The following is a 26,577-nucleotide window of genomic DNA, read 5'->3' as shown; positions in this document are numbered from 1 at the left end:
CTTTTGCTGGTGCGCACCATAAAGAAATCAAGACCGCTGGTGCAATATTTGTAGACGATGAAGATGGGTATGGACAGATATGATTCATGAACCGCTCATGGTGCCTCCCCCCCCAACCCACTCTATCTGAAACTAAAATGCATCAGACATCAGACAAGGTAACATTGAACACGTCTCTTCCTGTTTATAACATTCACTTCACGGTGTGCTTGCGTCTTGTGCTGTGTTGTTTATTAAAATAATATTTTATTATTATTTTTCAAAAATCACCCCTAAGAATATCAACACTATTTAGAAGTAGTGTTTGCAATGCAATTCCAAAATAAAAATAAAGTAGCTGGGATGCTAAAAAAGGGCAAGGTAGTGACAGTGAGAATAATGCAATCAATCAAATTAAGACTTCCCTTGTTGCCCTGTCCTATATATAAAATATAAATAAGACGGAGCGGACCAAAACCCCCATTCGCTCACAAACTTCGCAGCCTCCCTTCACCCTCCCTCGAGCTTGCCTGACCTGCAGGGCTAGGTGGCCTCTACAACAAGAAGAGGATGATGATGGCCAAAGCCTTGAATTTATCACCATCACCCTCAACATCCACTCTTTCCCTCTCTTCTTCTTCAAAATACTCTAATCTCCTCAAAACCCCAACTACCCTTTCCTTCCCTTTCTCCCACCACTCCCGCTCCCTCACCATCAAATCCTCCGCCGCCGCCACCATCCCAACTCCCACCACCTCTGCCAACCAATTCCGAGTAGATATACTATCAGAATCCCTACCTTACATCCAGAAATTCAGGGGCAAAACCATTGTCGTCAAATACGGCGGCGCTGCCATGAAACAACCTGAACTCAAAGCCTCTGTTGTAAGCGACCTTGTCCTCCTCTCTTGTGTTGGTCTCCGCCCTGTTTTAGTCCACGGTGGTGGCCCAGAAATCAACCACTGGCTAAAACTCCTCAACATTGAGCCTCTCTTCCATGAGGGTCTCCGCGTTACTGATGCCAAGACTATGGAGATTGTTTCTATGGTATTGGTGGGTAAGGTTAATAAAGACCTTGTTTCTTTGATCAATAAGGCTGGTGCCACCGCGGTTGGCCTTTCTGGGATGGATGGCCGCCTTCTCATGGCCAAACCAACTCCCAATTCTGCTCAGTTGGGGTTTGTTGGCGAGGTTGCACGCGTAGACCCCACTATTTTGCAGCCTCTTGTAAATAATGGGCATATACCAGTGATTGCATCCGTGGCGGCGGATGAGCTGGGCCAGTCTTATAACATCAATGCCGACACTGTGGCAGGGGAGGTGGCGGCTGCATTGGGGGCCGAGAAGCTGATATTGTTGACGGATGTGGCCGGGATACTTGAAAACAAGAATGATCCAGGGAGTTTGCTGAAGGAGATTGATATAAAGGGAGTGAAGAAATTGATTGATGAGAAGAAAGTGGCTGGTGGGATGATACCGAAAGTGAATTGTTGTGTGGCATCACTTAGTCAAGGTGTTAGAACTGCTAGTATTATTGATGGAAGAGTACAACATTCTTTGCTTCATGAGATTATGTCTGAAGAAGGCATTGGTACTATGATTACTGGCTAGTTTATTGAACTGTTTTTGTTCTTGCTTGCTTGATTACGGAAGAACAATAAATTAATTTTAAAGCTCTGTACTTTTTTATACTGCTTAATTCAAGCAAGCAAAGCCTTTCGTTGATGTTTACTGTTTTTAGTTGACGGGTTTCAATTAAATTTATTTGTGTTTGTCGATTATGATTGATTGATTTGATGACTCCAGCAATTAGCAATCTTGAGTGGTTGATTAACTTAGAGTCAAGCCAAGGCACATAACTGGATGACTTGCTAGGGTTATTGTCTGCTAAATGACTTGTTCACCTCTGTAAATTCAAATCCATTGCTCTGGTGACTTTGAAGGCCATTCAAAAGGTACCTGTTTGATGTTGAACCATCTGCTTGAATGACCAAGTCTGTCTCCAAAACTCACTCACCTCCATGGCCGGATCTGGCCCTGCCTTAGGTCAACGTCGAACTGGAGCCTCCTTTCCAGTGCTCTGGACAGTAAATCAGCTAGTAAATTGCTATTATCAACAATGGTTCCAGACAGAAATTATTTCTAATTATTCTTTGGTACCAAATAGGGATAGGAATACAAAAGAGTTATTTAACACCTCTGGCTTCTGGTATGGCATCATTGTTATGATTTTGGGCATTGGATTCGGAGTGTGTTGAAAGATGGGTTTGAGGTTTAATACTATAATTAGCTATAAATTCTGTGGTGCGTGTTAAAAGATTTGGTGCTAATGGCAGAATCATTGTGTGTGAATAGACTAGGAGTAACTGTAAAGCATCGGAAATAGCCATCTAGTTGAGGTCATTTTTCGTCTCACTTTTGGAATTCGATCCTGTGGTCTAAGCTTAACTAAGTGGTGAAATCTACTCCTGTAACAGAGTCCTGCTTGGCTGCCACAATATTTTGACCAAATCCACGTCACAAACCCACACCTTTTGTCATACAAAATTTTCCTTTACTTTGATTTTACAGGATGGTTATTGCTTTCATTTACTCATACGGAGGAATGATTTAAAAAATGTTCCAAAGGTATATGTTTATTGTCTGGAACCTATGCTGGATTTTTGCAGCTTCTCGCGGGATCAACTGCGCAAATATCTGTGTGTAACATATACACCCTCACAAGCACCCAATCCTGATCCTAGAGACATCAATTTACAAGTACAATAAACGGAAATCCATCCCTGCAAAGAACTAATTCACCAACTGAACCTGAGAATGCTTGGTAAGTATAACAGGTCCCTTGCGAATACATGGGGCACTGATAAGCAAGAGAGCTTGGGTGGGGGGAGCATTATTAATCCAAAGAGAACCTGCATTTGTTATATTAAAAACAACAACCAACAACAACGAAAATGGCAGATACATATATATGGCTACAGAGGGAAGATACATCAATGCTCCCCTAGTACTACAGCTAGGAAACCATGACCTTCAACCACGCTACTCCAGTACAATTGACACCAAAAAACAGAAACCGTCTAAATGGTCAACTTCTCCCTATCTTGAAAAAAAAATACTGATACATACACAAACATACAAGTTCAGTTCATACAGCTTCAGTTTATACTTCGGTTTTCATTTGTATCCTCTTTACGATCTGTTTTTCGGTCGTATGTTCTGGATCAGTCAACTGTCATGGGTTGAGTCATGCAACACCTGAAACGTGCCTTGCGCACACTAGTCATGATCTCAGTTTCAGCATTCTCAAGCATCCTGACAATCTCAGTGAACGGGGGGCGGACTTCAGGATTGGTGTCCCAGCAGCGGGTCATGATGTCACTCAGTACAGGCAGACAATCATTTGGGATAACTGGCCTCACTCCCTTGTTCACCACTGCAAATGCAGCCTGCACTGCTGTCATGTTCTGGAAGGGGAGCAAACCTGTTATGAGCTCCCAAAGGACAATCCCAAAACTATACACATCCACCTTCTGCGTATAGGGCCTATGCTGAATCATCTCTCTGTACAAATGGGCAAGTCAAACACATAAGAGAACAGTTACAAACACAACCTGTTGTCAACAATTGACATAAGTTTGCAGATTCATAAAAACAGCTATTCAGAAAAACTCATATATATTTGATATTTGATATTTGATAGAACTAAGAATATAAAGCTTACTGTAGTGCAACAAACGAACACAATAATTGATTCCCTAGCGCATGCATCAAACTCCAATTAAAAATCATTGGATTCCCTTCCAGAAAAATATATTTAAGCACAGGCAAGAACTTCCATGTACACAAACATAAACCTCTGTTATGGAAGACAATCCTTTTTATCGAGAAAACAAGTTAACAGGTTTTTTCTTGGAGCAAGCATGTCTATCAGCAAAACCATTTTATATGATAGTATGATAGTATATGAAAAGCATGGCCTTAAAATGGCGATGTGCTGAATAAACAGGTAAAAGTTTTGATTTATTTATTTGGTTACACGTGATCCCATGTTCCCAAGGAAGATAGAAATGATATGATATTTCAAACCTACAACCGTTTCCTGGTCAACCCACAAATGACAAACAAACCCCACCTCATCTAAGTGATGTCATCAAACGAAAAGGAGATGACATCATTTAACAAAAAAACAATTATTAAAACAACATCATTCAATTAATTAAAAAAAAGCTGAAGAAGTCTGGTGTGTCCCAAAAAACGAACCAAACTTAAATGAGCAATTATTTATTTACACATTTGAATGTTGCTTATATTCAAAGATCTAGGTCTAGCTTGTTTAGCCAGATGCAAATCAGAATTCTAAAAATTACCATTCCTTGTAAAGAAATCAAGAGCTGAAGAAAGTCTGGTGCGTCCCAAAAAACGAACCAAACTTAAATGAGCAATTATTTATTTACACATTTGAATGCTGCTTATATTCAAAGATCTAGGTCTAGCTTGTTTAGCCAGATGCAAATCAGAATTCTAAAAATGACCATTCCTTATAAAGAAATCAAGAGCTGAAGAAAGTCTGGTGCGTCCAAAAAAACGAACCAAACTTAAACGAGCAATTATTTATTTACACATTTGAATGCTGCTTATATTCAAAGATCTAGGTCTAGCTTGTTTAGCCCGATGCAAATCAGAATTCTAAAAATGACCATTCCTTGTAAAGAAATCAAGCCCCATTACATAATCCTTGCCACATGACTTGTTAAGTCTAAACTGATTTCCAAGTTCTAATCAACATCAAAAGGGGGTAGAATTAGAAGAGGGATGAAAAATCTAGGAAAACCTTTGGGAAGACAAGTGAAAGACAGAGCTCTTCTTAAGGTATTTATCCCTTTTACAACACAATCACACCTTACAAATGTCTAAAACAAGTTACTCCATTGAGAGACACTATGAACGTTCACTAGAAGTTCTCACGGCACAGCCAAGATGTGAAAAGTGGAGCTGCCTTTTAAGTTACTAAAGTTAAACTGTATTTAGTGGGAAAAACAACAGAGAGAGAAAACAGGGAAAAAGACACCAGTTGCTAGTTCATCCATCCTAATGGAAAAATAGCATAGCACTTCAAAGGACAATGCCACAGAATCCAAATACTCTAAAGGAAACCTTCCCACATGATAAACATGTTTATTGCTTCATTTGCCGCCATCAGTCTCCATCTATGCAACTAAAAGCAGTTGGGATATAAATCATTGAATTGATTTGTATAAACGGGCATCCATGCAAGGCAAGTTATACACAGACACACAACATACCATGCACAAGAACAAAAAGGGAAGAAATTCTCAACTTTCTAAAATGTCTCCCTCATTTATTATTGGTGTTTCATGCCTTTATTTAAACAACTACTCCACACAACGAGGAAAATAACTACCATTTCTTAAAACACTTATAATTACTACCATTCCATGTGAGATCTGTAAATCACATGGTAAAAGAAAAAAAATTAACATTGTAAAACACATCTATCCAATTAGGAAAAAAAGTTCAACACATGTATGCATGACAACCATAAAGTAACACAGAACAAAAATTCAATGTGTAAAAGTTTTAGAGACTTACGGAGCCATCCAGCGATATGTCCCAGTTTCTGGTGTCATCCCCTCAGTCTGCACCTCAATCCGTGCAACACCAAAATCAGCGATTTTTATAGATTTATCGGCCGAAATCAGAAGGTTATCTGATTTCAAATCGCGATGTATAAATCCAAGTCCATGAACATATGCCATTCCCCTTGCGACATCTAATGCTTGCTTGACTGCCAATTTCAATGGCACTGCACGATTCTGCCTCCTTGTCAGAAACTGCCTAACTGACCCTCCCTTTGCATATTCGGTCACAATACACCAAACCATGGGCTTACGGCAGCCCCCAATAAATCGCACGATGTTGGGGTGCTTTAAATTTGCAAGCATCATAACTTCTTGCTGGAACTGCTGCTCCATCAATTGTGCCTTCTCTGGGCTATTTTCTGGCCTCTCTAATATCTTAATTGCAACATCCTCCCCATTATATGTTCCTCTATATAACTTTCCAAAAGCACCTTGGGCAAAGGCTGTACCCATATTGAGTTTTCTCAAATCAATTGTCCATTCATCATAATTCTGCAGCCCCTCAGTTGGGTACTTAGGATCCATCAATGCTTGAGCTAACGCATCGTCATTTAGTGCATGGGTGACCTTCCCCGGACGAAACACACTCTGTCCCACCGAGACACTGTAGTTGTGGTGATTGACAGGTTTTAAACCTGGATGGCTTAAGATGTGGGTTAAAGAATCACTGGATCCCACACTACTATTATCCACTGACATTGAGACAGATCCACCCGCATTGCTTGTTTGTAAACTGTCGATCGACATGTTGGTGCCTTCACCAAGTTTTTGGTAAAACCCTTGAGTGAAATCATAGTAGTTGTTCTCATTGTTGGTATTTCCTCCTATGATTCCAGTAAATTTGGGCCCTTCCACCATTTTTCCAATCATGAATACTAGTTAAAATGAAATCAACAAGACCCAAATCTTCTTATCCAAAATTAGTCACACTCATTAGATGGTGCAGTATCTCCAGATGGGACCTAGAAACAAACACAAATGAAAAATTTTAAGCTACAATCAACATCAAACCCCAACTCCATTTGACTTTGACAGGTGTTGCATTCACAAATTTTCTTAGTATTTGTTAAGACGCACAATTAATGCGAGACACGAACGCAATAGAACATAAAAGGACAGACATTTGTAAAAAAAGCTAATCTTCTAGTGATGATTAGGAAGCTGATAAAAGGAAACAAATTGACACATAACAGCCAAATCGTTAACTAATCCTCCCCACAGAACAAGACCAATTTAGGAACCTGTTAGGGGGCAAATTGCCTTAACTGATTATACCAGAAAGCAAATATAGAAACATTATAAAAAGAAATTTACATCTCTGAAGTGAAAAAGACATGCCTTCGCAATGATTGTATGAATTATCGAAACATGAAACTCCTCAAAGAGATTCAGTCATCCAGATCCTAGACTCTCCATCTGTGATAAAAACACCATAAGTGTTAACAAAAACACACAAAGACACAAGCTTTTTACATGACAAGACCCTCAAAATCAAAACCCATCAAGCCATTGAAACAACTAATTGAGAGAGACTAAGACGGCAGAAGATTGAGCTGAAATTTGACAAATTCAACTTGTAAAGACTAAATTTGACAAATTCAAAGCTTAGAGCTTTATGAAATGAAAAGGAGGGTCTGGCAGATATTAGATCAGGTAATTAGAAATAAATCATGAAAAGAGCATCAATAAAGATAAAAGAAAAGGTAAGAGAAATGGTTGCATACCTATTACCTACCTGATGGTTACTAGTTTTTAGTGAAAGGAAGAAGAAGGGATCAACAGCAGCAGCAACAATGTCTGAATTCAATTCTCCAGCTACTTTTTACTATAGAGAATCACAAAGTAGAGGAGGAGGAGGAGGAGGAGGAGGAGAAGGAGGAGGAGATGTTTAGATGATGAACAACAACTACAGGCAGATAGAGAGAGAGAGAGAGAGAGAGGGATAGACCAGTCTTCTCTTTGCATTTACTTTCAAAGTCTCAGTTTTTTAATTTATTTATATATATTTTGTTTTTTATTATTTTTACAAGGACATAAATGTCTTTGAAATTAAATTACTTTACTGTCGTTCTTTTGTTTGTTTGTTTTTATTTATTTATTTAATAGTCTAATCTAACAGATGGTTATGGGCCATGAAATACACTTATTTCCAAGTTCTCCATTTGAGTCATAATCCTTTGAATTCTCACAATTTTCTTTTATATATGTTGTCAATTGGCACTACTGGATTTTCAAATTTGCAATATGAGTAGGAACCAGGAAGATAGCAGCAGCACCTTTAAAAAAAAAGTTTATTACATTGTGTTTTGGGTGCGGAATTTTCAAATATTTTTTTTCTCAATCATAATTTATAGTTTTTCCAAGTAAATGTTTGGCAAGGTGGAGTAGATTGTGATGTTTTTTAATTGAAAATATATTAAAATAATATGTTATATTTATTTTTTATATTAATACATTAAAATTATTTAAAAACATTAATTTAGTGCTTTTTAAGATAAAAAAATATATTGTAATGCAAATACAGAGACTTAATATAATTTTTTAAATAGAATTATAAAAGCTACTATAATACAAATTAAAGCCATCTTAAATTAAGAATCACTTGAGCAATGATCTAAAAACTCCACTTAACAAAAATTAAGTATAAAATAAAAATTATTTAAATTCATTTATAGGTTCGCCCTGGATTCTCAAGCAATAAACTTTGATCAGCCCCTCATAAGTTTACATGTTTCACCATTCTAATCATTAAAAAAAAAAAAAAAAAAAGCCAAGATAGTAGCTTCCATATTTTGAAAATCATGATAATACATCAGTAATTATTTGTTTATGCCGTCTTTATTATTATTATTATTCGTTGGGTCTGATACATTCCCCATCGAAGTGGACTTCATTTCTACATGTATGATGTCAAATTGTCACCCAAAAATGCATCCCCTTCAAGAACGCAAAGCAACAACGTGATAAACAGCCCTCTCAAGTCGCAACTCTTCAAGTCTTGACATCAATAATTTGCAAAGAGAACCTGCATCTGCATCTGTTTGTTATATGAAGCGAAAGACAATACTAATGACAATTCTCCATTGATGCCCCCCCCCCTACTACTATAGGACCTTCGACCATGCTACATCGGTGCAATTGACTAAAACAACCCAGCAGTCTAAATGGTTGGCATCTTCCTATCTTGCAAAAAGAAAAGAAGGATAAAGGAAAAGAACACTGATACATAAACATACAAGTTCAGTTCATACCAAGTGTCAGTTTAATAATACAATTTTCATCTGTATCCTCATTAACATCTGTTTTTTTTTTTTTTCCTTTCTTTTCTGGTCTTCTATTCTGGATCATTCAACTGTCATGGGTTGAGCCATGCAACACCTGAAGCGAGCCTTGCGCACATTAGTCATGATCTCAGTTTGAGCATTCTCAAGCATCCTAACAATATCGGTGAAGGGAGGACGCACTTCAGGGTTGGCGTCCCAGCAGCGGGTCATTATGTCACTCAGCACAGGCAGACATTCATATGGGATAATTGGCCTTACCCCCTTGTTGACCACAGCAAATGCAGCCTGCACAGCTGTCATGTTCTGGAAGGGAAGCGAACCTGTTATGAGCTCCCAGAGAACGATTCCAAAGCTGTACACATCCACCTTTTGTGTATAAGGCCTATGCTGAATCATCTCTCTGCATGAATGGGTAGATTAAAAACATAAGCGAGTTGTTAAAAGCATAATCTCTAGTAATCAGCAAAAGCATGCAGATTCTTGAAAATGGCAATTCAGAAAAACTGACGTGTGTTGCAGTCAAGTGGCATTAAGAAAAGGTGCTACTGAATGTGTAGAAATAATGCACCAAACTTTGCACAGCAATTATTTATTCATGCAGCTTCTTCCTTTTCTTTTTCTTTCTTTTTTTCAAGAATGATTTATTTATTAATACATTTCAATATTTTTTACAAATATTTAGGTCAAGCATCTTCGGCCAATAAATCAGAATACTTAAGAGTAGAAATTCACCAAAAGTAAATCTTGCATAAAAATACAATGCCTGCAATATGAAAGTAATTTTAAACCGAATCGATAGTTTTAAACAACATCAAAAGCACATACGAGTAGGAGAAAGAAGCAAATCAAGGGCAAGGCTTAAGAAGACAGGTGAAAATTACAATTCCTTTTTGAGCACTTAGCCATTCTATCAATACCGCAACCGCATCTTAAAGACAAAACAATGCAAGTTTTAGCACCTCAGTCTACAACACATCACATTTTTCATGAAATGCAAGTTCCTGTGCCAAACATGAAAGATGGAGCAACTTTTTAAGGTACACTTCAACCCTCACCAGAAGATATCAGTATATTGGCTGGTAAGAAAAAAGAAAGAAAGAAAGAAAACAGAAGCAACTGCCTCTCTTCCATCCTAATTTTAGAGTAGCATAGCACTGCAAACAACAATGCCACAGAAGTTCAAAATTTTCAAGAAAAGCTTTCCAAATATTCGACCGAAGGTGTTCATGTCCAGTACTTGCCCTGCTATCATCAACTCCTACCAGAAGAAGTAGCTACCATTATTGTCATCCAATGGAATCAGGGTAAAAGGGAAACCTCCATGAAGAGGGAAGCTATGCACGCTATTGCCCACTCCCTTAAAAGGAAGAAAAAGTAAGGGATAAATAAGCATTTCGAAAAACTGATGAAAACCTCAACTTCCTAAAAATTTCTTTCTCAATCACGGTGCAGTGTTTTACTTTAATTATGTGGCAACTCCAAACAATGGTGTGGATTACCAACGTTCCTTAAAAACCTATATCCACTACCAGTCATGCTCAGATATGTTAGTCATGCAATAAAAGGGAAGAAATCTATTGTAACAATACGCATTTATCAGAAATAGAACCCAGAAGATGGAACAATCACATGCCCACAACAGAAAATATGCATGCAATCATAAAGCAAACTAAAAAAATAAATTAAAACTCAATGTATAAAAGGTGCAGACTTACGGAGCCATCCAGCGGTACGTCCCAGTTTCCGGTGTCATCCCTTCAGTCTGCACCTCAATCCGTGCAACACCAAAATCAGCAATTTTTATGGATTTATCTGCTGCAATTAAGAGGTTATCTGACTTCAAATCCCGGTGTATAAACCCAAGTCCATGAACATATGCCATTCCTCTCGCAACATCCAAAGCCTGCTGGACTGCTAATTTCAATGGAACTGCCCGATTGTGCCTCCTAGTCAAAAACTGCCGAACTGACCCACCTTTTGCATATTCTGTGACGATACACCAAACCAGTGGCTTCTGGCATGCACCAATAAACCGCACAATGTTCGGGTGCTTTAAATTTGCAAGCATCATAACTTCCTGCTGGAACTGCTGTTCCATCACTTGTGACTTTTCTGGGATATTCTCAGGCCTCTCTAATATCTTAATCGCAACATCCTCCCCATTATATGTCCCTCTGTATAACTTTCCAAAAGCACCTTGAGCAAAAGCTGTACCCATATTGAGTTTTCTCAAATCGATTGTCCAGTCATCATAATGCTGGAGTCCTTCGGTTGGATACCGATTATCCATCAATGCTTGCGCTAATGCATCATCATTTAGGGCATGGGTGACTTTCCCTGGACGAAACACACTCGCGCCCACTGAGACATTGTAGTTACGGTGGTTGACAGGTTTCAAACCAGGATGGCTTAACATGTGCGTTAAAGAATCATTGGATCCGACACTACTGTTGTCCACTGACATCGAGACAGACCCACCAGCATGGCTTGTTTGTAAACTGTCAATGGACATGTTTGTACCATCACCAATTTCTTGGTAAAAACCTTGTGTGAAACCATAATAGTTGTTACCATTGTTGTTACTTGGTGCCATTAGCCCTGTAAATTTTTTACCCTCCACCATTTCCCCAAACAATAATGAAGAAACTTGTCAAGAAAAATCAGGGACACACAATTCTTCTTATTGTAAACTCCTGAAACCTGTCGAGATAAATCCAGTGACACAATTCTTCTTAGTGCAAACTCCTGCAAGTCATCTAATGTTACAGAGTCTCCGATACATGCACCCTAGAACCAAACACAAAAGCGAGCACATTCAACTGTACCTTCCAAAATCTAGTGACAATTTATAGTTAGCAATGCACTGTTTTGGCAGTTCACGCATTTATTTACTAATGAAATGGTTGAAATAGTTGTTTATAACAAGTTACAGGAAATCAATACTAAGCGGGGTACGATATTCAAAATTCTTTAATGCAGTTTGCACTTGCACCAAAGCACGATTAATAGGGAAAGAACACGACAGGACGTAAAAAGACAGACACGATTATAAGACTTCAAAGATTTGTAATGAAGATTAAGAAGCACAAAATGAAACAACTAGACAAGTAACGGCAAAATCACTCTCTAATCACCATGGAATTAAAGACAAGAGAGGTGAGAAACAGGTAATTAGGGAAAGCTATTTGTCCTCTGATGGGGTTAAATAACAGTCCTAATGTGAGAGAACAAAAATAGAAGCATTGTAAAGAGATAGATGATACCTCTGGAAGAACTAGTTAAGACATCTTAAACTGATTTGAAGCCACAGCACCCACAAAAAGCATGTATCTTTCACTATCTGCCATCAAAACATAAGAAATCAGTCAAACAAAAAAAGGAAACAAGCTTTCCACATGAGACGACCCATCACACCCCCACCCTCAAAATCCATTAAAACCCTTGAAAGTATTTTGAACTTTTCAAGACTTGGTTTTTTTCTCGGGAAACAAAAGGATCAAGAGAAAGATTAGAGCTTTGTATATAGAAATGGGAAAAGAGGAGGAGGGTTAGACAGAAATTAGATCAGCTAATTAAATAAAAAAAAAAGACTTCGAGAAAAAAAATAAAAATTAAGAAAAGAAAAGAGGAAGGAGATGAATTATGTCAGCAATCCTGTTATTAATTAATTAATTAATTCTTAAAAAAAAAAAAAAAGCAGTGGAAGTAAGAGCTGTGTTGCTAGATAGATACCTAGCTAGCTAGATACGTAATTCTTCGACTATGAAAATGGAAGAGGAAATTAATTGATAGTTAATGATAAAGGCAATGCAGAGGAAGGTGAAGAGGAAGAGGGCAAAAAAGAACAGCGACCATAGACAGAGAGTCAGTCAGTCAGTCTTCGCTTACCCTTTTTTTTTTTTTTTTTTTTTTTTTTTTTTTTGTACTTTCAAGGCTTCTTCGGTTCTCTTTCTTTTTTTTTCTTTTGTCTTCCTCTTAATTTGTCCATTGACACAATTGCCCTCTGTCTTTTTCAAATTTACGCCCAGAGCCAACCTACTTTAGTTAAGGTTATATATATATATATATATATATATTGACAAGGAATTTTTTTTACATTATAAATATCATTTCTGCTGCAATAAAAATTTTAGTATTTTTTATTTTCTTTCATTATATAAAATCATTCAATTTTAATTTTAATCCAACTGAACCGTGCCACGTAACCTTACTTATAATTTTCTATTATTTTAACAATTCCATAATATATTTCAAACATAAATTTAAATACAACTAAATAGTTGAATGTAATATTAATACATGTATTACATACAAAATATTAACTGTACACAATATAATATATGTTAATATTAAATTACAAACCCAATAATAATAATAATAATAATAATAATAATAATAATATAATATTACATGTATCAAATTATTATACTACTGATAAACTTTTAAGATTAACTATGATCTCCAAAATAATATTATAGAATTACATGTATCTAGTGATAACAAGTCATTTACAATAATTATAATGGAGTCATAAAAATGCCCTTTTTTAATGTTAGAGCATCTTCAACAGGCAGCTAAAAGAATTGGCAAAAGAAAAATATTGTATTTTTAGCTTTTATGTTTGTTTATATGCACTCCAACCAGTCAGCTAAACAAATAACTAAAATAGTTGTTGAACACAGTAATTGTTATTTCTACATTTCTCTGTAGCAAAAGGAAAAAGTAAATAACAGTATTGACTATTATTTTTTGCAGTTGGTTTATATCCATTGACCAACGTTTATTTTTTTTCTTTTAAAAGAAGAATGAACAGAATGAAGAAAATAATGTTTAATTTTTTTTTCTTTTAAAAGCAGAACAGAAGGAAGAAAACTTACCAGCAAATTTCAAAACCTTGCATTGTGCCTCACCTTTCTCTCTAATTTAGAAAAACAAGAATCAATTGTTTCCTGGTTAATTAATAACATTGATTGTGCTAATTAGCTAAAATCAAAATGTATGTTCGCTTAAAAACTTTTTCTATTTTTTCTTTTGCATCTCTTGATTCTTAAGACCTTTTGTTGTTAATTTGCTATTTGTGATGATTTTTATTTCTTTGTTATTTTATGTTTTTGATATGGGTTAAGGAAGATAATTTTTATTTATATTGTTATCTTTGACAAAATTGAAAAGAAGTAATGATGGTAGCTGATATTGACATAAACATGAAGTGAAAAATCTTAAATTTATTTTTTATTGTCTGTTTTAATTTGAGGTCAATTATATTTTGTCTTGTTAAAAATACAACTAAACCAGTATATCAATCCTCTTTTAGTTCTCAAAAATGGTTAAATTGTAATGGTTGTATGATTAAATTAATGTTAGAATGAGTACAAGGCAATTCTTATTATTAATTCACATGTATGGAAACTACAAAATTGCTAGACATTGAATGTGAGCTTCCTTTACACCCTTTTATAAGGTTTTAACTTGAGTTTTTTTTTTTTTTTTTTTTAATGTAGATGGATTCAAATTTTCCAAACTCTTTTACCAACTTTCTTACAAGCGAGTTAGAAGATATTCTCTATCAACCAAGTGATTCTAATCAATTAATTAATGACTTAACATACTCGAATTTAAATGTCCATACAATAAAAAAAAATCACAAAGAAGTAAAAAGTTATCACTAGAAGAAGATTGTTTACTTGTCTCTGCATGGTTAAATACAAGCAAGGATCCAATTACAGGAGTTGAACAACAAACAAAACAATTTTGAGCTCAAATACATGCTTACTTCGTAGAGAATAGAGGAAACTTGAATAATCATTTCCAAATAAGAATCTCAAGTAGATGGCAAGAAATAAATAGAGAAATCGGTAAATTTGTTGGATTTGTTACTCAAATTAAAAATATCAGCAAAGTGGAATGACCAAAGAATCAAGGGTAATTTCAATATTCATTTCCATGTTAAATTATTTAACACATATTTTAACATTATTGAATTTCTTTAATTTTTTACCAGATTAATGATACTCGGCAAATGTATACTTCTTACATTGGCAAACGATTTCAACTAGAAAATTGTTGGGTTATCTTAAGAAAAGAACCCGAATGACAATTTAAGCGTGCAAGTCAACATCAAAGATCAAACAAGAAACAAAAAAGTCATGTCAATGCAAGTCCAGCTTCATCAACTTCATCTACCCCTGATTATGTTAGTTTAGGAAAAAATAGTGAACCATTGATTTATCAAGATAGACCAATCGGTCTGAAGGCTAAAAAAAAACGACTTAAACATGGACAAGGAAAAGATAAAGTTAGGAAGGTAACTGTAGCAAATCTCTTACAACAATTCAGGGATACTCTAGTTGAAATTGAGGATTAGAAGAAACAAGACAGGAAAATTATGTTAGAGCAACAAGCCATGATGATTCAACAAAGTCAAGAGAAACAAGAATTGGACATGATTAAAAAAGAACAAATTATGAAAATAGATATTTCTAATTTGGATCCAATTTCTGCAGCGTATTTTCAAAATAGAAAGTTAGAAATTATACAAAAGAGGTGTTTTAATTTTTAATTAACTTGATTGATTTATTGTAATGTAATGTATTTTTAATTAAATATGTAGAAAATTCGTGGTTATTTTAAATATATTGTTATAAAATTGATATCAATTCATAATAATTTTTTGAAGTTCCTCTAAAACTTAACAATAATAAGTAGGGTTAATTAATTTAAAAGATAACAACCATGATGAAAAAAAAAACATAAAAAACTTGAAAATTATGATAACATAAGAAGTTCAAATCTAATTATTCTACTTGTTGCCATATTGTTCCCATAAATATGCAATCAAATCTTCTTGTAATTAAGAGCTAGTTGCTTTATCCCTGATTCGATTATGAGTTTGAAGAAAATCATGTAGTTCTGATATTTCACCATGTGACACTAATATAAAGGAATTGACTTCACGTTAATGGTCAAATCTAAGGTTCATTGCTCCTTCATTCTTAATAATCATATTATGCATTATTATGCAAGCTTTCATAATATTTGCAAGCGTTTCTTCATCACAGTATCGAACAGGTCCATGTACAATTAAAAAACAAGATTGGAGCACCCTAAATGCCCGCTCCACATCCTTTTTTGCAGACTCTTACTTGCTTGCAAAATATTTTCTTTTTGCTCCTAATGGTCTTGGGATTGTCTTAACAAAGTTTGACCAATTAGAATAAATCTCATTTGCTAAATAGTATCCCATTGTATATCCATGCCCATTAATTGTATAATTGACAGGAGCAGTACGACCTTCAACAAGTGCAACAAAGATAGGTGACCAATCAAGAACATTAATATCATTTAATGATCCAGGAATTCCAAAAAAGGCATGCTATATTCAAAGATCTTGTGAAGCCACCGCCTATAGAATTATAGTTAATTCACGACAATAACTAGTATACAACCCATGCCATGTAATCAGGCATTTCTTCTATTTCCAGGTATTTCTTCTATTTCCAATGCAGAAGGCTGGAACTATCCTTTCTTGAATTGGCTTGGCTTGGCTTGGCTTCTTCGGTTGTGTTTCTATCATGTATGAAGAAGGCTAGCTGCTGGCCTTTATGGTTTTTCTTCAGCTCTTTTAAATGAAGTTCAGTATACAATTTATATTATTATTTAACATTACAGATAATCTTTTTTCCTGCGTCTGGGTTTTAAAGTTCTTGTATCTTTTTTCTTTCCCTGTACGCTACTCTTACCAGCTTGCCTTGCTATTTGGTCATATTTGATTGCACCATCAGCATCATTTGTCGTCTTTATTTGTTGTAAATCTTCTGATGCTTCTTTTTCTTTTTCACGTTGCTAATTCCTTTAGGTGCTCTTAGTTTTGGCTGTTATACGTCAACCATTGTTTGCATTGGACCTGTTATCATTTGTTGCTCTTATTTTGTTGCTTCTGCTCAGGTTAACTAAGCTTTTTCCCACACTTTTGTTTTATTGTTTTAGAAATCACTGTTGTTGTTCATTTGATGCGCATCACCTGCACTTGCCTTGCTCTTTGGCCATATGCTGTTGCACCATCAATTTAGTAATATTTTTTTTTTCGTTGCATAATCTGTCAGCTTTTTTACCTGTAAATGTTCTTATGCTTCTTCTTCTTCTTTTCCACACTGCTTCATTCAAGTGCTCTCAGTTTTGGCTGTTATACGACAGCCATTGTTTGCGTTGGAACCTGTTATCCTTTGCTGCTCTTATTTTGTTGCTTTTGTTTAGGTTAGTTGAGCTTTTTACCACACTATTGTTTTGTTGTTTTAAATATCACTGTCATTGTTTGTTTGGTACACATCTCATGCACTTGTTTTGGTCTTTGCTCCAGGATCTAGAGGGGATGTAATTTGTTGTTTGGATTTTGATTTTTTCTTTCCATGTCTGCCAGGCTGAATGACTTTATTTTGCCTTTTTCCAGCGTGTTGTTCTGCCTTAGGCTTTTTATGTTTCCTTGTTAACTTTGTCTTCTTAGTTTATTATTTATATTTTGTTCATTGCATTTTCACCATGGTTTGTATGATGCATCTGATTTTTAAAAGCTTTGTCGAGCCTTTCAAAGTTCTCTTCGTTTGGTGCGCTGCATCTGTTTCTTTGTTGGGTCAACGGCTTGGCTGTCATCCCATACTGCTTTGTGGAGGTCCTTTTAGCTTGAAAACATTGCTTCTTGCTTGACTAGTTGTATTTATGGTGTGTGATTTCTTTCCCTGCGATGAACTTCAGATGTTGCGTTTTTCCATGGTCTTGCTTTGATATGCTCTGCTCCTTGCCTATCTTTTGTTTTGTTGGATCTTCGAACATGGCAACCATGCCATTTTCAACTTGCACCATTTTCACGTGGGACCTCTGCTTCAACTTTAGATGAGTTTGTGGTCAAGGATACTATCAGTATGCTCGATTCAACTAGCTACTTGGTTGGCTTATTTCATCAAGCTACGCAGAGATTGACTAAGACAATTCTGGATACAAACTTCGGTTGCTTGGTTATCATAGATATTGGTGATTATCATTTAGAGCGAGACATCGTTATCGAAATCTGGTCAGAGGCTTTACAAAGGATTTCAAAATTGCATCCAAGATTTATGGCCTTACAATATCCTTTTTGCCCCCTTTGGTGAGGATGGTTATCAGACTAACGTTAGTTTTGCCAACCAAGATGATCAGCTTTCAAGGAAACATCAAAATGTGTTGACGAGAGCTTTCTACGCTAATTTTATTCATGAAAGAGAATATGGTGGAGACAATGTTAATTACAAAAGGTGGTTGACTTTACCAATAATTTTTGATCGATGAATTTGCCAATGTTGAGGAAGACAGATTTCATTACATTAGAGAAAACCAAAATGATCTTCAAACTGAGCTTTATATAGGCATTAACGAAGCTATTCTTAGAGGGGATGTTGAAGGGTCGGCTACCAGAAAAAGTATTGTCCCCTCTTCTTTAATTGGCAGTCCGCGATATGGCTGTTTGCAGGGCATATGAAAACCCAGATCTTTTCATCGCATTCACATGCAACACAAACTGGCCTGAAATCCGAAGAGAACTTAGAAAAGAGAGAGTTTATAAGCATGAAGACAGGCCTAATGTTAACTCAAATGTTTCAGTTGAAATACCCAATAAGAATGTTGATCCTTTACGTTATGATATTATCTATAAGTTAATAATGCACGGTCCATACGGCTCTACAAAACCAAATGCACAATGCATGCCGAAAGGTAAGTTTGCATAATCATTTCCAAAGAAATTCAAAAACTCAACTGTTTTTGATGAAAACGAGTTTGTTTATTACAAGCAACGCAAGTGTCGTGATAATTTTGTTCTTGAAAATGGAATTAGGCTTTGCAATAACTATGTTGAGATATGCTGTCAATTAATACTTATCAAGTATCAGTTTAAATATATCAGTAAAGGATCTAAGAGTACAATGCACATACTTTAATTGTCAATTCATCTGCCTCTATGAAGCTATTTGGTGTCTTTTCAGCAAGATATTGTCTTCTCAGGCACCAAGTCTCTTCATTCTGTTCTCAGAAGGCTAGGTATTAATAAAGCAATGACTGAATGGTTCGAGTGAAATAAAAAGGATGCTAGCGCACAAGAACTTTACTATTCACAGTTTCCAAGCGAATATGTTTGGTATGAAAGATGGAAAGAATGGATTGTAAGATCAAGGAAGTTTAGCCTTGGACAAATAACATATGTGCATCCTGCTGCTGGAGAAGTTTATTTTTTAAAAATGCTTTTAAACCATATCAAAGGGCCACCATGGTTTGATGATTTAAGAAGAGTTTGCTGCAGGGTTGTTCATCCAACATTTCAACTTGGGGCTTTTAGGTGATGACAAGGAATGGTCCGAAGCTTTTTGTAAAGCCACAGCAACAACAATGTCTCCATAACTTATACAACTTCTCGTCAGCGTTGTCCTCTTTTGTGAAGTTGTCAGACCACTGGGTCTTTTCACTCAGTTTTGGCATTCAGTGCACGATGATATCCTCTACAAGCCAAGAACTTCTTGTAGAATGCCAAATCTTATTTTAACAGATGATCATCTGAAAAATTATGTTTTGTTGGAGCTTGAAGCGCCAATAAATAACAAACAGGTGTTGTTGTTTTTAAAGCCCTTGACCGTTCAACGCATGATGTCCTCTCAGGGTGTGACAACTATAGTGGTAGCCTGCCTGCCATTGGGTGGAAAGAGTTGGCCGCATTTGGATTTGTATTTTTTTTTTCTGTCCATAGAAGCATGGCGTTGTCTATCCAAAACATTAACAAAAACACATTCTACACATCCCTTCGAGCTAGAGTTTGCCGCATTTGGATGTCGTCAAAGCTCAATGGTCAAACAAGTGGTTTTAATTGCCTGACCAGGTGAGTTCGTGTTTTTCATTTTTATCTTTATAAGTACTGTCATTCACCTGCACTTTCTATCACCCAAGCTTACTCTGTAGGTGCACACAAACATACAATGACTCCATATATATGTTCTGTTCTAAAATTTTATTTATATCTTCTACTTAATTAGGCTTTTCATGAACCCCAACACTTCTTTTTTTTCATTGCAAAGCGTTGTAATCGATTTTTTTTTCTCAAAGTAAAATCGATTACATCTACTTTCTAACTTCAACTTTATTGTATTTGCTTCAACCTGGCAACACATTAGCTTCACCTTCCCTTCCCTTTTTCTTTGCAGACTTTTTTCCTTCATTTAATCTATCCCTTACACTACTGATTCCTCTTTTATTTGCAAGGATTTTTCATCAACAAAAACACACAGGCTTTTTGTGCATGCAACAACTCAGTAGCCTGCTTAATTCCCAGTGACTTTTGCATGCCCCCCGTGACTGATCAAACAACACATTGCTTGGCTCTCTTGCAAATTGCAATGCACTGTTGCACTTTAACATTGATGTGGCATTGTTTTGTTGTTCATTAGTAGAATACATGGCTTTTGTGATGTTTTTCTTGTGGCTAAATAGAACAGTACATGTAGATGATTAGTTAATCAATCGGTTTCCTACAATTACATTGGTTTTTGCTCTTGCAATGTTTTCTGTAGAAGAAGCTCTTTCACACACCAAATTCTGCTAAGATTCACTCGATTTTATTTCACCCACATAGTTGTTTTAGCTTCGTGTAGCATTGGCTCCAGCACACCTTCAAATGCTTTTGCTTATTCAACATTAGTTCGCGAGAGCAATGCAACTAGTATATTTTTGTATTTGGTGGGATTTAATCCTTAATTAATTTAGCTTAATTCTTAAATTTTCTTAGCCACAGATTTTTTTTTTTGTAAATAGATAACCCCATCGACTTCAAATCTTCTTTTCACAAGTTTTTTTTAATATTAATTTCTATAATTCTTAATGATTTTCTCAGCGCAGTTAGTTTATTACTTGAAATCATTAGATTTTAAATCGATTTAAACCTTTTAATATATTTGGATTATTTTAGAACCCTAATCCTTAATTTGATCCACTTTTATTTCATAATTTTAGATCTTAAGTTGTGCTCTAAAAAAATTAATTGGTAACATATTGAGACCGGGTTTATATTTAAGTCCTTGGAGGGCTTGTGTTGGTCGGACCATTGACTAACTTCTAGCAGCATTCGCATGACCCGCTCTACCTCTTACATCATTTTTCTTGCTAATGCTTACCCATTGTATGTCATGTTTCTTTAAAGCCAAGAAATCAATGGCTATTGAATTATGCAAAAAAAAAAAAAAAAAAAAACAGGTGCATTGCATTTTTAATCTCTTTTTTTTTTTTTTTAATCTCAGACAAAAAAACTCAGTTAAGGCGCAAGGAAACCTCGGTCAATGCATCGAACTTTATACGCCAACGTTGGTAGTGGTTAAATGATTACAACACTGCAAGGTGGTCTGTCTACTGCTTGCAGCTACAACCCCCCTAAATCAAAACTTTAACTAGTATAATCCAAAGCACGAACTACCTCCGCCTCCCATCTTCCTTGTCCGATTAAAAGCAAATTGATAAGAAATGCACGGGGTTTTCACCTAGTAACAGCCCTTGCAACCATCGATGAATGATAGGTGGTGCTTCTCTGTTTCCTGTAAGATGTGTAAACATCATCGTATTGACTTGGCTCTTTAGGATCGGCTGCTGCCCCAAGTCCCAATCTTCCTGAGCCACTTCCATGTTTCCGCTCCACACTTCCATCTGCATAAGCTCCTGTCTCTGGGTCAACCTGTAAGTTTGGAGGAGGAGGGATGCAAGCTCCTCCTTTGCGAATGGGAGGATCTCTCTCATACTCGTCATCTTCATCTTTTGGATCAGATATCATTGGTCCCTCAGACGGGTTAACCTCTCCAATCTCTTTAAAAAACTTTGACACACTGTCTAGAATTTCTGATGGGGATACATTGGATGGGGGTATGGTTGTCGGGATGTCCAAAGGGCTCAAAGGCGAGTAGGGTACCCCACTGCCAATCTGCATCTTTCTGACCATTCCAGGAATGAGACCAGGTGGGAACAGGGGATATGGTGACAATTTTTCAGCAATGTTAGCAGGAGGTGCTTGCAATAAATGTGGTGCAGGTAGTTGACTTGCTGGTGGAACCGAAGGATTTACAGGCAGGGAACCTGGAAAAGCAGCAGCAGGGACTGAATTTGGAATGAATTGCTGATTTCCCAAGGTTGGAAGCATGACTGGAGGCACTTGTTTATCGGGATGCTCGTGATCTGGTACACTCTGCCTATCAGGCAGCCATTGTGGAGCATTGTAACTAGTTGCATGCTGAGGAAAGCCTGCAGGGAAAGGAACTCACATGACATTTCTTGAATGAAATTATCAAATTCTTGGAAACAAATCCAACGAAAAATTACTTAAAGCTATTAAGCTGCACAACCCAAAATTCAATCTGTAGTCACAACTACCAAGTAGATGGAAGAAGCTACCTGCAGCGGGCACAGAATCTGCTGAGCCAGTACATAATTCTTTTGGCGGCCCTGGAAAAGAATTTGCCCGTGGTCCAGCAACCATCTCACTTTCAAGTTTATAAATGGTATCTTGATCGTAGACCTCCTTTGAGGCCCAAAACTGCACAATTTTCTGCAACCGTGACTGGTTTTCATCCTTATTCTGAGGGTAGTGATAAATCCTTGCAAGCATGGAACCTAGCACCGGCTTAAATGCAAGGGCTTCATTATCAAGATCACGGGGATTAATTCTCCTTTGCAAACTGCAGGTAACAAATAGCAAGAGGTCAAGGAAGTTTTAAGACTCTTACATTATGAACAAAATCATCTTTTCTGGAAAAAAAAAAAAAAAAAGCATGCCAATAAAGGTTCACGACACCAAATCAAGAAAGTAAAATCAAATACCAAAATAAAATGCAACGAAGCAGAGAAGGAAATCTATGGCTGGTTGCATAGAAATCAAGGAGGCTTGAACATTCATACCAGATAATAATAGAAAGAAAATAGTTAAAACATTTCCAAAACAAATATTAAGGACCTCACAGACACGCAGCTGCAGAGAGTGGGCCATGGGGAATCAGGATGATCAATGAAGATTGACATAAAGACAAGACTTTTGGATGAACTGCACATTTTGGTGATTTAGCTCTCATACATTTAGTGTCAACTTTCCAGGTGAATTTACAAATTCTGAAGTTTTTACATATTAGAGAGGAACCAGAATTTAATATGAGCTCATGTGGCCTTAAGGAAACTACAAAAACATTAGGGATTGCCAATTCTCTGAAATTAAAGTAAGACTTGCAGGTGATGATGTAAACTTGAACACATTTTTTTTTCCAATACATGGTGGAGCACTTCCCAGTGACACTGCATATAATTTCCTAATGATACAAAGATGCGCAAAACAAGCCGCCATTGCCTATAAAAGTTTGTGTTCTCTTTTTGTCAATTTCTTTCAAGTTCATATGGAAGTGGCCTTAAGTTGGGATCAAGTTTGGCCTTCCAGGACTAGAATTCAAGGGGGTGTTGCTGCTCTATCATGGAGCTAGATTGCAGACTGAAGAGAGGGTGTCAAAAAAAAAAGCACCAGAGATCGAGATAGTTGCTTTATCTTTTTGAAATCCATTCCCAAACTGGAGAAAATGATATTATGTGGCCTTTTATCTGAGGCCCTGTTTGTGAGGTTTTTCCAGTGATTTACTCTGTCATGGAGCTAGATTGCAGACCAGAGAGAGGGTGTAAGAAAAAAGCACCAAAGATTGAGATGGTTGCTTTATCTTTTTGGAATCTATTCCCAAACTGGAAAAAATGTCATTATGTAGTCTTTTATCTGAGGCCCTGTTTGTGAGGTTTTTCTGATGATATACTTTAGTGGCTATATAGGGGAATAAAATATGATGTTATCTCGCAAATATTTGTGAGACAAATTAAAAGGATAACATGTAGGATTTTTAAAGTCCGAACAGGCCTCAAATATACAACTCAAGTTTTAAATCTATGCAGTAGCCAACTTTTAATAAATCCTATCTACACCTACTGAATTCTTAAACCATTATAAACTATGTAAAAGAGGGAGATGTACAATTTGTATGGAAACTGGGACCCCAATTTCAAATAACTTGCAAAAGGTTTTTTTCAAGGGTGCCTTCACATGTTTAAGTATCCTGAAATTCTGGTTGCTTGAATTTTTCTAATCGATTATTCACATGGAGCAATCTACTTCTAGTAGCTGAAAGTCAACAATTTTGCTCTTAACTTTGTGATTCAGTATTTATTAATCTTATTTCCATTTTGTCAAATTCAATTGTAGGTGATCTGCATTCTGATGAGCCATATAACTTCAAATTTGATTATTGGTAAGCATCTACATTCTGATCAACTATATGACTTGAGTAATTTAGTTCAATGATACTAGATTTCAAAGCAACAAAAACACATGTTTAAGCTTCCTCAAGAGCTACAGGCCTCAGAGTAAGGTAATATTGAAAAGGAAACACTCTCAAAGATTATAGTGATATTAGATGAAGAGGTCCTTCTAGCACAAAGCTATTTTAATAGGCACACAATTACAAAGATCAGTTCCACTAAGAAGACATGCACTTGCAAGAGGAAAAAAAAACAAATGAGAAAGAAAATGAATCTAACATGAGCGTATGATGTAAGAAGCTCATGAACAAAAGCATCAGAGACAAACTGCTGGTGATGAACAATACAGATTAGTCAAGGAGTGATCAAGTTGTAGTCTTCAGAAGGCAATTAGTGCAGAAGAACCATACCTGTCAAAAAGAATATCATTGGCAAGATAGATGATATGCAATTGCCTCTCAGAATCATCAAGAGCAACAATCCTGTCTCTGAGTGCTTCGACGATAGCTGGTGCAAATGGAGACCTCTGCATGAACCAAGTCTTGGCACCTTTGATAGACTCCTTGGTACCATTTAGAGTGTTAAGCACATTACTGAGCTCCACTGCAATATCAGGAGGAAGTGGACCAGAGAGTCCTCTAAAGGACTTGGGTGATTCAAAATCTGGCCGACCATGAGCGCCAAAGGGCTGTGGAGGATGCTGCTGATGGTGATCATAAAAAGGTGGAAAAGGAGGCTGGTGCATTTGAGGGGGAGGCCCAACAGCAGCATTCATCATTGGGTTTGGTTGTGGATGCATCATGGAAGATGCTTGGAAAGGAGGATTGAAAGGACCACGTGTAGATAACCAAAGCTTATACCGATAATATGCATGACCCTCTCCTCCATAAAGGAAACTATAAGCGGGATTATCCTGCTGTTTTTCACGAATCATGACTTCGAATTCAGGCCCATTCTTTGCAGAATACTCAACAAGCTTATCAATACGTTTCTGAAGCTCAGGATCGGAAGGAGGGGGGGCCGGAGGTGAGGGAGAATCATAATTAGGAGCATGGAAAGGCGGAGGAATAAGGTGAGGGGGTAAATGTGGAGCAAAAGGTGGAGGGTGCTGCTGTTGCTGCGGAGGGAGTTGAAGATGGTGAGGGTGTAGAGGAGGTTGAGAGTAAGGGAATTGCTGCACTGAAGACTGAGGAGGCATGAAGGGATTAAGTGGGGGAGGGTATTGTTGGTGTTGATGTGGAGGAGGGTGGTGTCCATATTGCTGCTGCTGCTGCTGAGCATATGCCATTGCAGCATAGTCATGGGGCTGCGGTGGCTGCCTATCCATTAAACCTAGCAAATAAATAACTAAATAAATAAAAACCCATGTCCAAACTCATCATATTTCACATAAGAAACAACAATTACCATAAAATCCCACATTCATTCCATACTTAATATGCAGGATAAGTAATTAAAAATTGAAACTTGGGAGGGTTTTTGCTAAAATTCTCTGCTAATAAATGGCGATCAAATATGATAAGCACTACTACTACTGGCTTTCAGAAAACAGAGGAAATACCTTGTGTGATATTAACCAAAGCAGAACCGAATCTAGCTAAACGGAGACGGGCACAGAGCTTATCGGAGACACCGGGAGAATCAGTTTTCCAATCGGAAGCGGAGAGCTCGACGACAAAATAAATACTCCGCTCTGTTGGGTTTGATGATCCGATGAGGGGATACTGTTACCTATAAAATATACCGTGAGGCGTTTTCCCTGTAGCCATCTTTACTGTTCCCCTCCCTGGATCATAATAGTGAGATTTTTAAAAAAAAAAATTATCTTTGAAATCTTATTTTATACAATTAAATTATTTTGAGTCTAAATTGAAGCTCAATTATATAAATTTTTTAGTCTAATATGTGCAATCTTGAATTTTTTTCTTTTATTTTATTTAATAAATTTTATATGTATATCAATTTTTGTTACAAATTAATTTTCATAAATAAATGTATTAAATATAATCAAGTAAATGATACATTCTATAATATTAAATATCTTAGTCTATATTCATTTCTTAATTTTTCTGGTTATTGTTAATGATTTTTTTTAGTTTATTTACATAAATTATTATTTTTTTAATTGATTAGATACTTGTGAGCTTTTTAATTTATATTTGAAATTTTGTTTTTAGAAAATATCTTAAATACCCAGATTTTTTTTTTTTTCAATTTACAATCAACATGCGGGTCAAATAGTGTATTGCGTGTTGGGCTTGGCCATTACCACTAATTTTGACTCAACCCGTTACAATTTAGCCGGACCGAATTTTATG

At 36.4% G+C, this 26,577-nt stretch overlaps 4 protein-coding genes across 12 annotated transcripts; 1 reads left to right on the top strand and 3 right to left on the bottom strand.

Moving 5' to 3' along the window:
• The first annotated feature begins 115 nt into the window (after nt 1–115).
• LOC118055713 (acetylglutamate kinase, chloroplastic) lies at nt 116–1,760 on the top strand. The gene has a single exon (XM_035067670.2). The coding sequence runs from the start codon at nt 550–552 to the stop codon at nt 1,588–1,590; it is 1,041 nt and encodes a 346-aa protein (XP_034923561.1). The 5' UTR covers nt 116–549; the 3' UTR covers nt 1,591–1,760.
• Nucleotides 1,761–2,872: 1,112 nt separating this feature from the next.
• LOC118055714 (serine/threonine-protein kinase STY13) lies at nt 2,873–7,610 on the bottom strand. Of its 5 annotated transcripts, none has more exons than XM_035067673.2 (4): nt 7,367–7,610; nt 6,957–7,058; nt 5,593–6,604; nt 2,873–3,543 (listed from the first exon to the last, which is right to left on the bottom strand). In XM_035067673.2, exons 3-4 carry the CDS (start codon nt 6,510–6,512, stop codon nt 3,204–3,206), a joined length of 1,260 nt encoding a protein of 419 aa, XP_034923564.1. In that variant the 5' UTR covers nt 6,513–6,604; nt 6,957–7,058; nt 7,367–7,610; the 3' UTR covers nt 2,873–3,203. The 5 variants fall into 5 exon arrangements, with proteins under 5 accessions (XP_034923564.1, XP_034923562.1, XP_034923563.1 ...); XM_035067671.2 differs by having other exon boundaries at nt 6,981–7,058; XM_035067672.2 differs by having other exon boundaries at nt 7,378–7,610.
• A 1,236-nt stretch (nt 7,611–8,846) lies between these two features.
• On the bottom strand, nt 8,847–12,836 carry LOC118055715 (serine/threonine-protein kinase STY13). Of its 5 annotated transcripts, none has more exons than XM_035067677.2 (4): nt 12,659–12,836; nt 12,190–12,266; nt 10,642–11,761; nt 8,847–9,326 (listed from the first exon to the last, which is right to left on the bottom strand). In XM_035067677.2, exons 3-4 carry the CDS (start codon nt 11,547–11,549, stop codon nt 8,987–8,989), a joined length of 1,248 nt encoding a protein of 415 aa, XP_034923568.1. In that variant the 5' UTR covers nt 11,550–11,761; nt 12,190–12,266; nt 12,659–12,836; the 3' UTR covers nt 8,847–8,986. The 5 variants fall into 5 exon arrangements, with proteins under 5 accessions (XP_034923568.1, XP_034923567.1, XP_034923566.1 ...); XM_035067676.2 differs by having other exon boundaries at nt 10,642–11,745; XM_035067675.2 differs by having other exon boundaries at nt 10,642–11,713.
• Nucleotides 12,837–21,263: 8,427 nt separating this feature from the next.
• LOC118055717 (uncharacterized) lies at nt 21,264–26,037 on the bottom strand. The gene is made up of 4 exons (XM_035067681.2): nt 25,821–26,037; nt 24,670–25,591; nt 22,370–22,653; nt 21,264–22,219 (listed from the first exon to the last, which is right to left on the bottom strand). Exons 2-4 carry the CDS (start codon nt 25,584–25,586, stop codon nt 21,465–21,467), a joined length of 1,956 nt encoding a protein of 651 aa, XP_034923572.1. The 5' UTR covers nt 25,587–25,591; nt 25,821–26,037; the 3' UTR covers nt 21,264–21,464.
• Between the last annotated feature and the right edge of the window lie 540 nt (nt 26,038–26,577).

This window comes from Populus alba, chromosome 6 (genome assembly GCF_005239225.2).
Source record: "Populus alba chromosome 6, ASM523922v2, whole genome shotgun sequence".
Lineage (NCBI taxonomy): Eukaryota > Viridiplantae > Streptophyta > Magnoliopsida > Malpighiales > Salicaceae > Populus > Populus alba.
The sequence above is the reverse complement of the archived record's forward strand: the minus strand, read 5'-3'. Positions and strand labels throughout refer to the sequence as shown.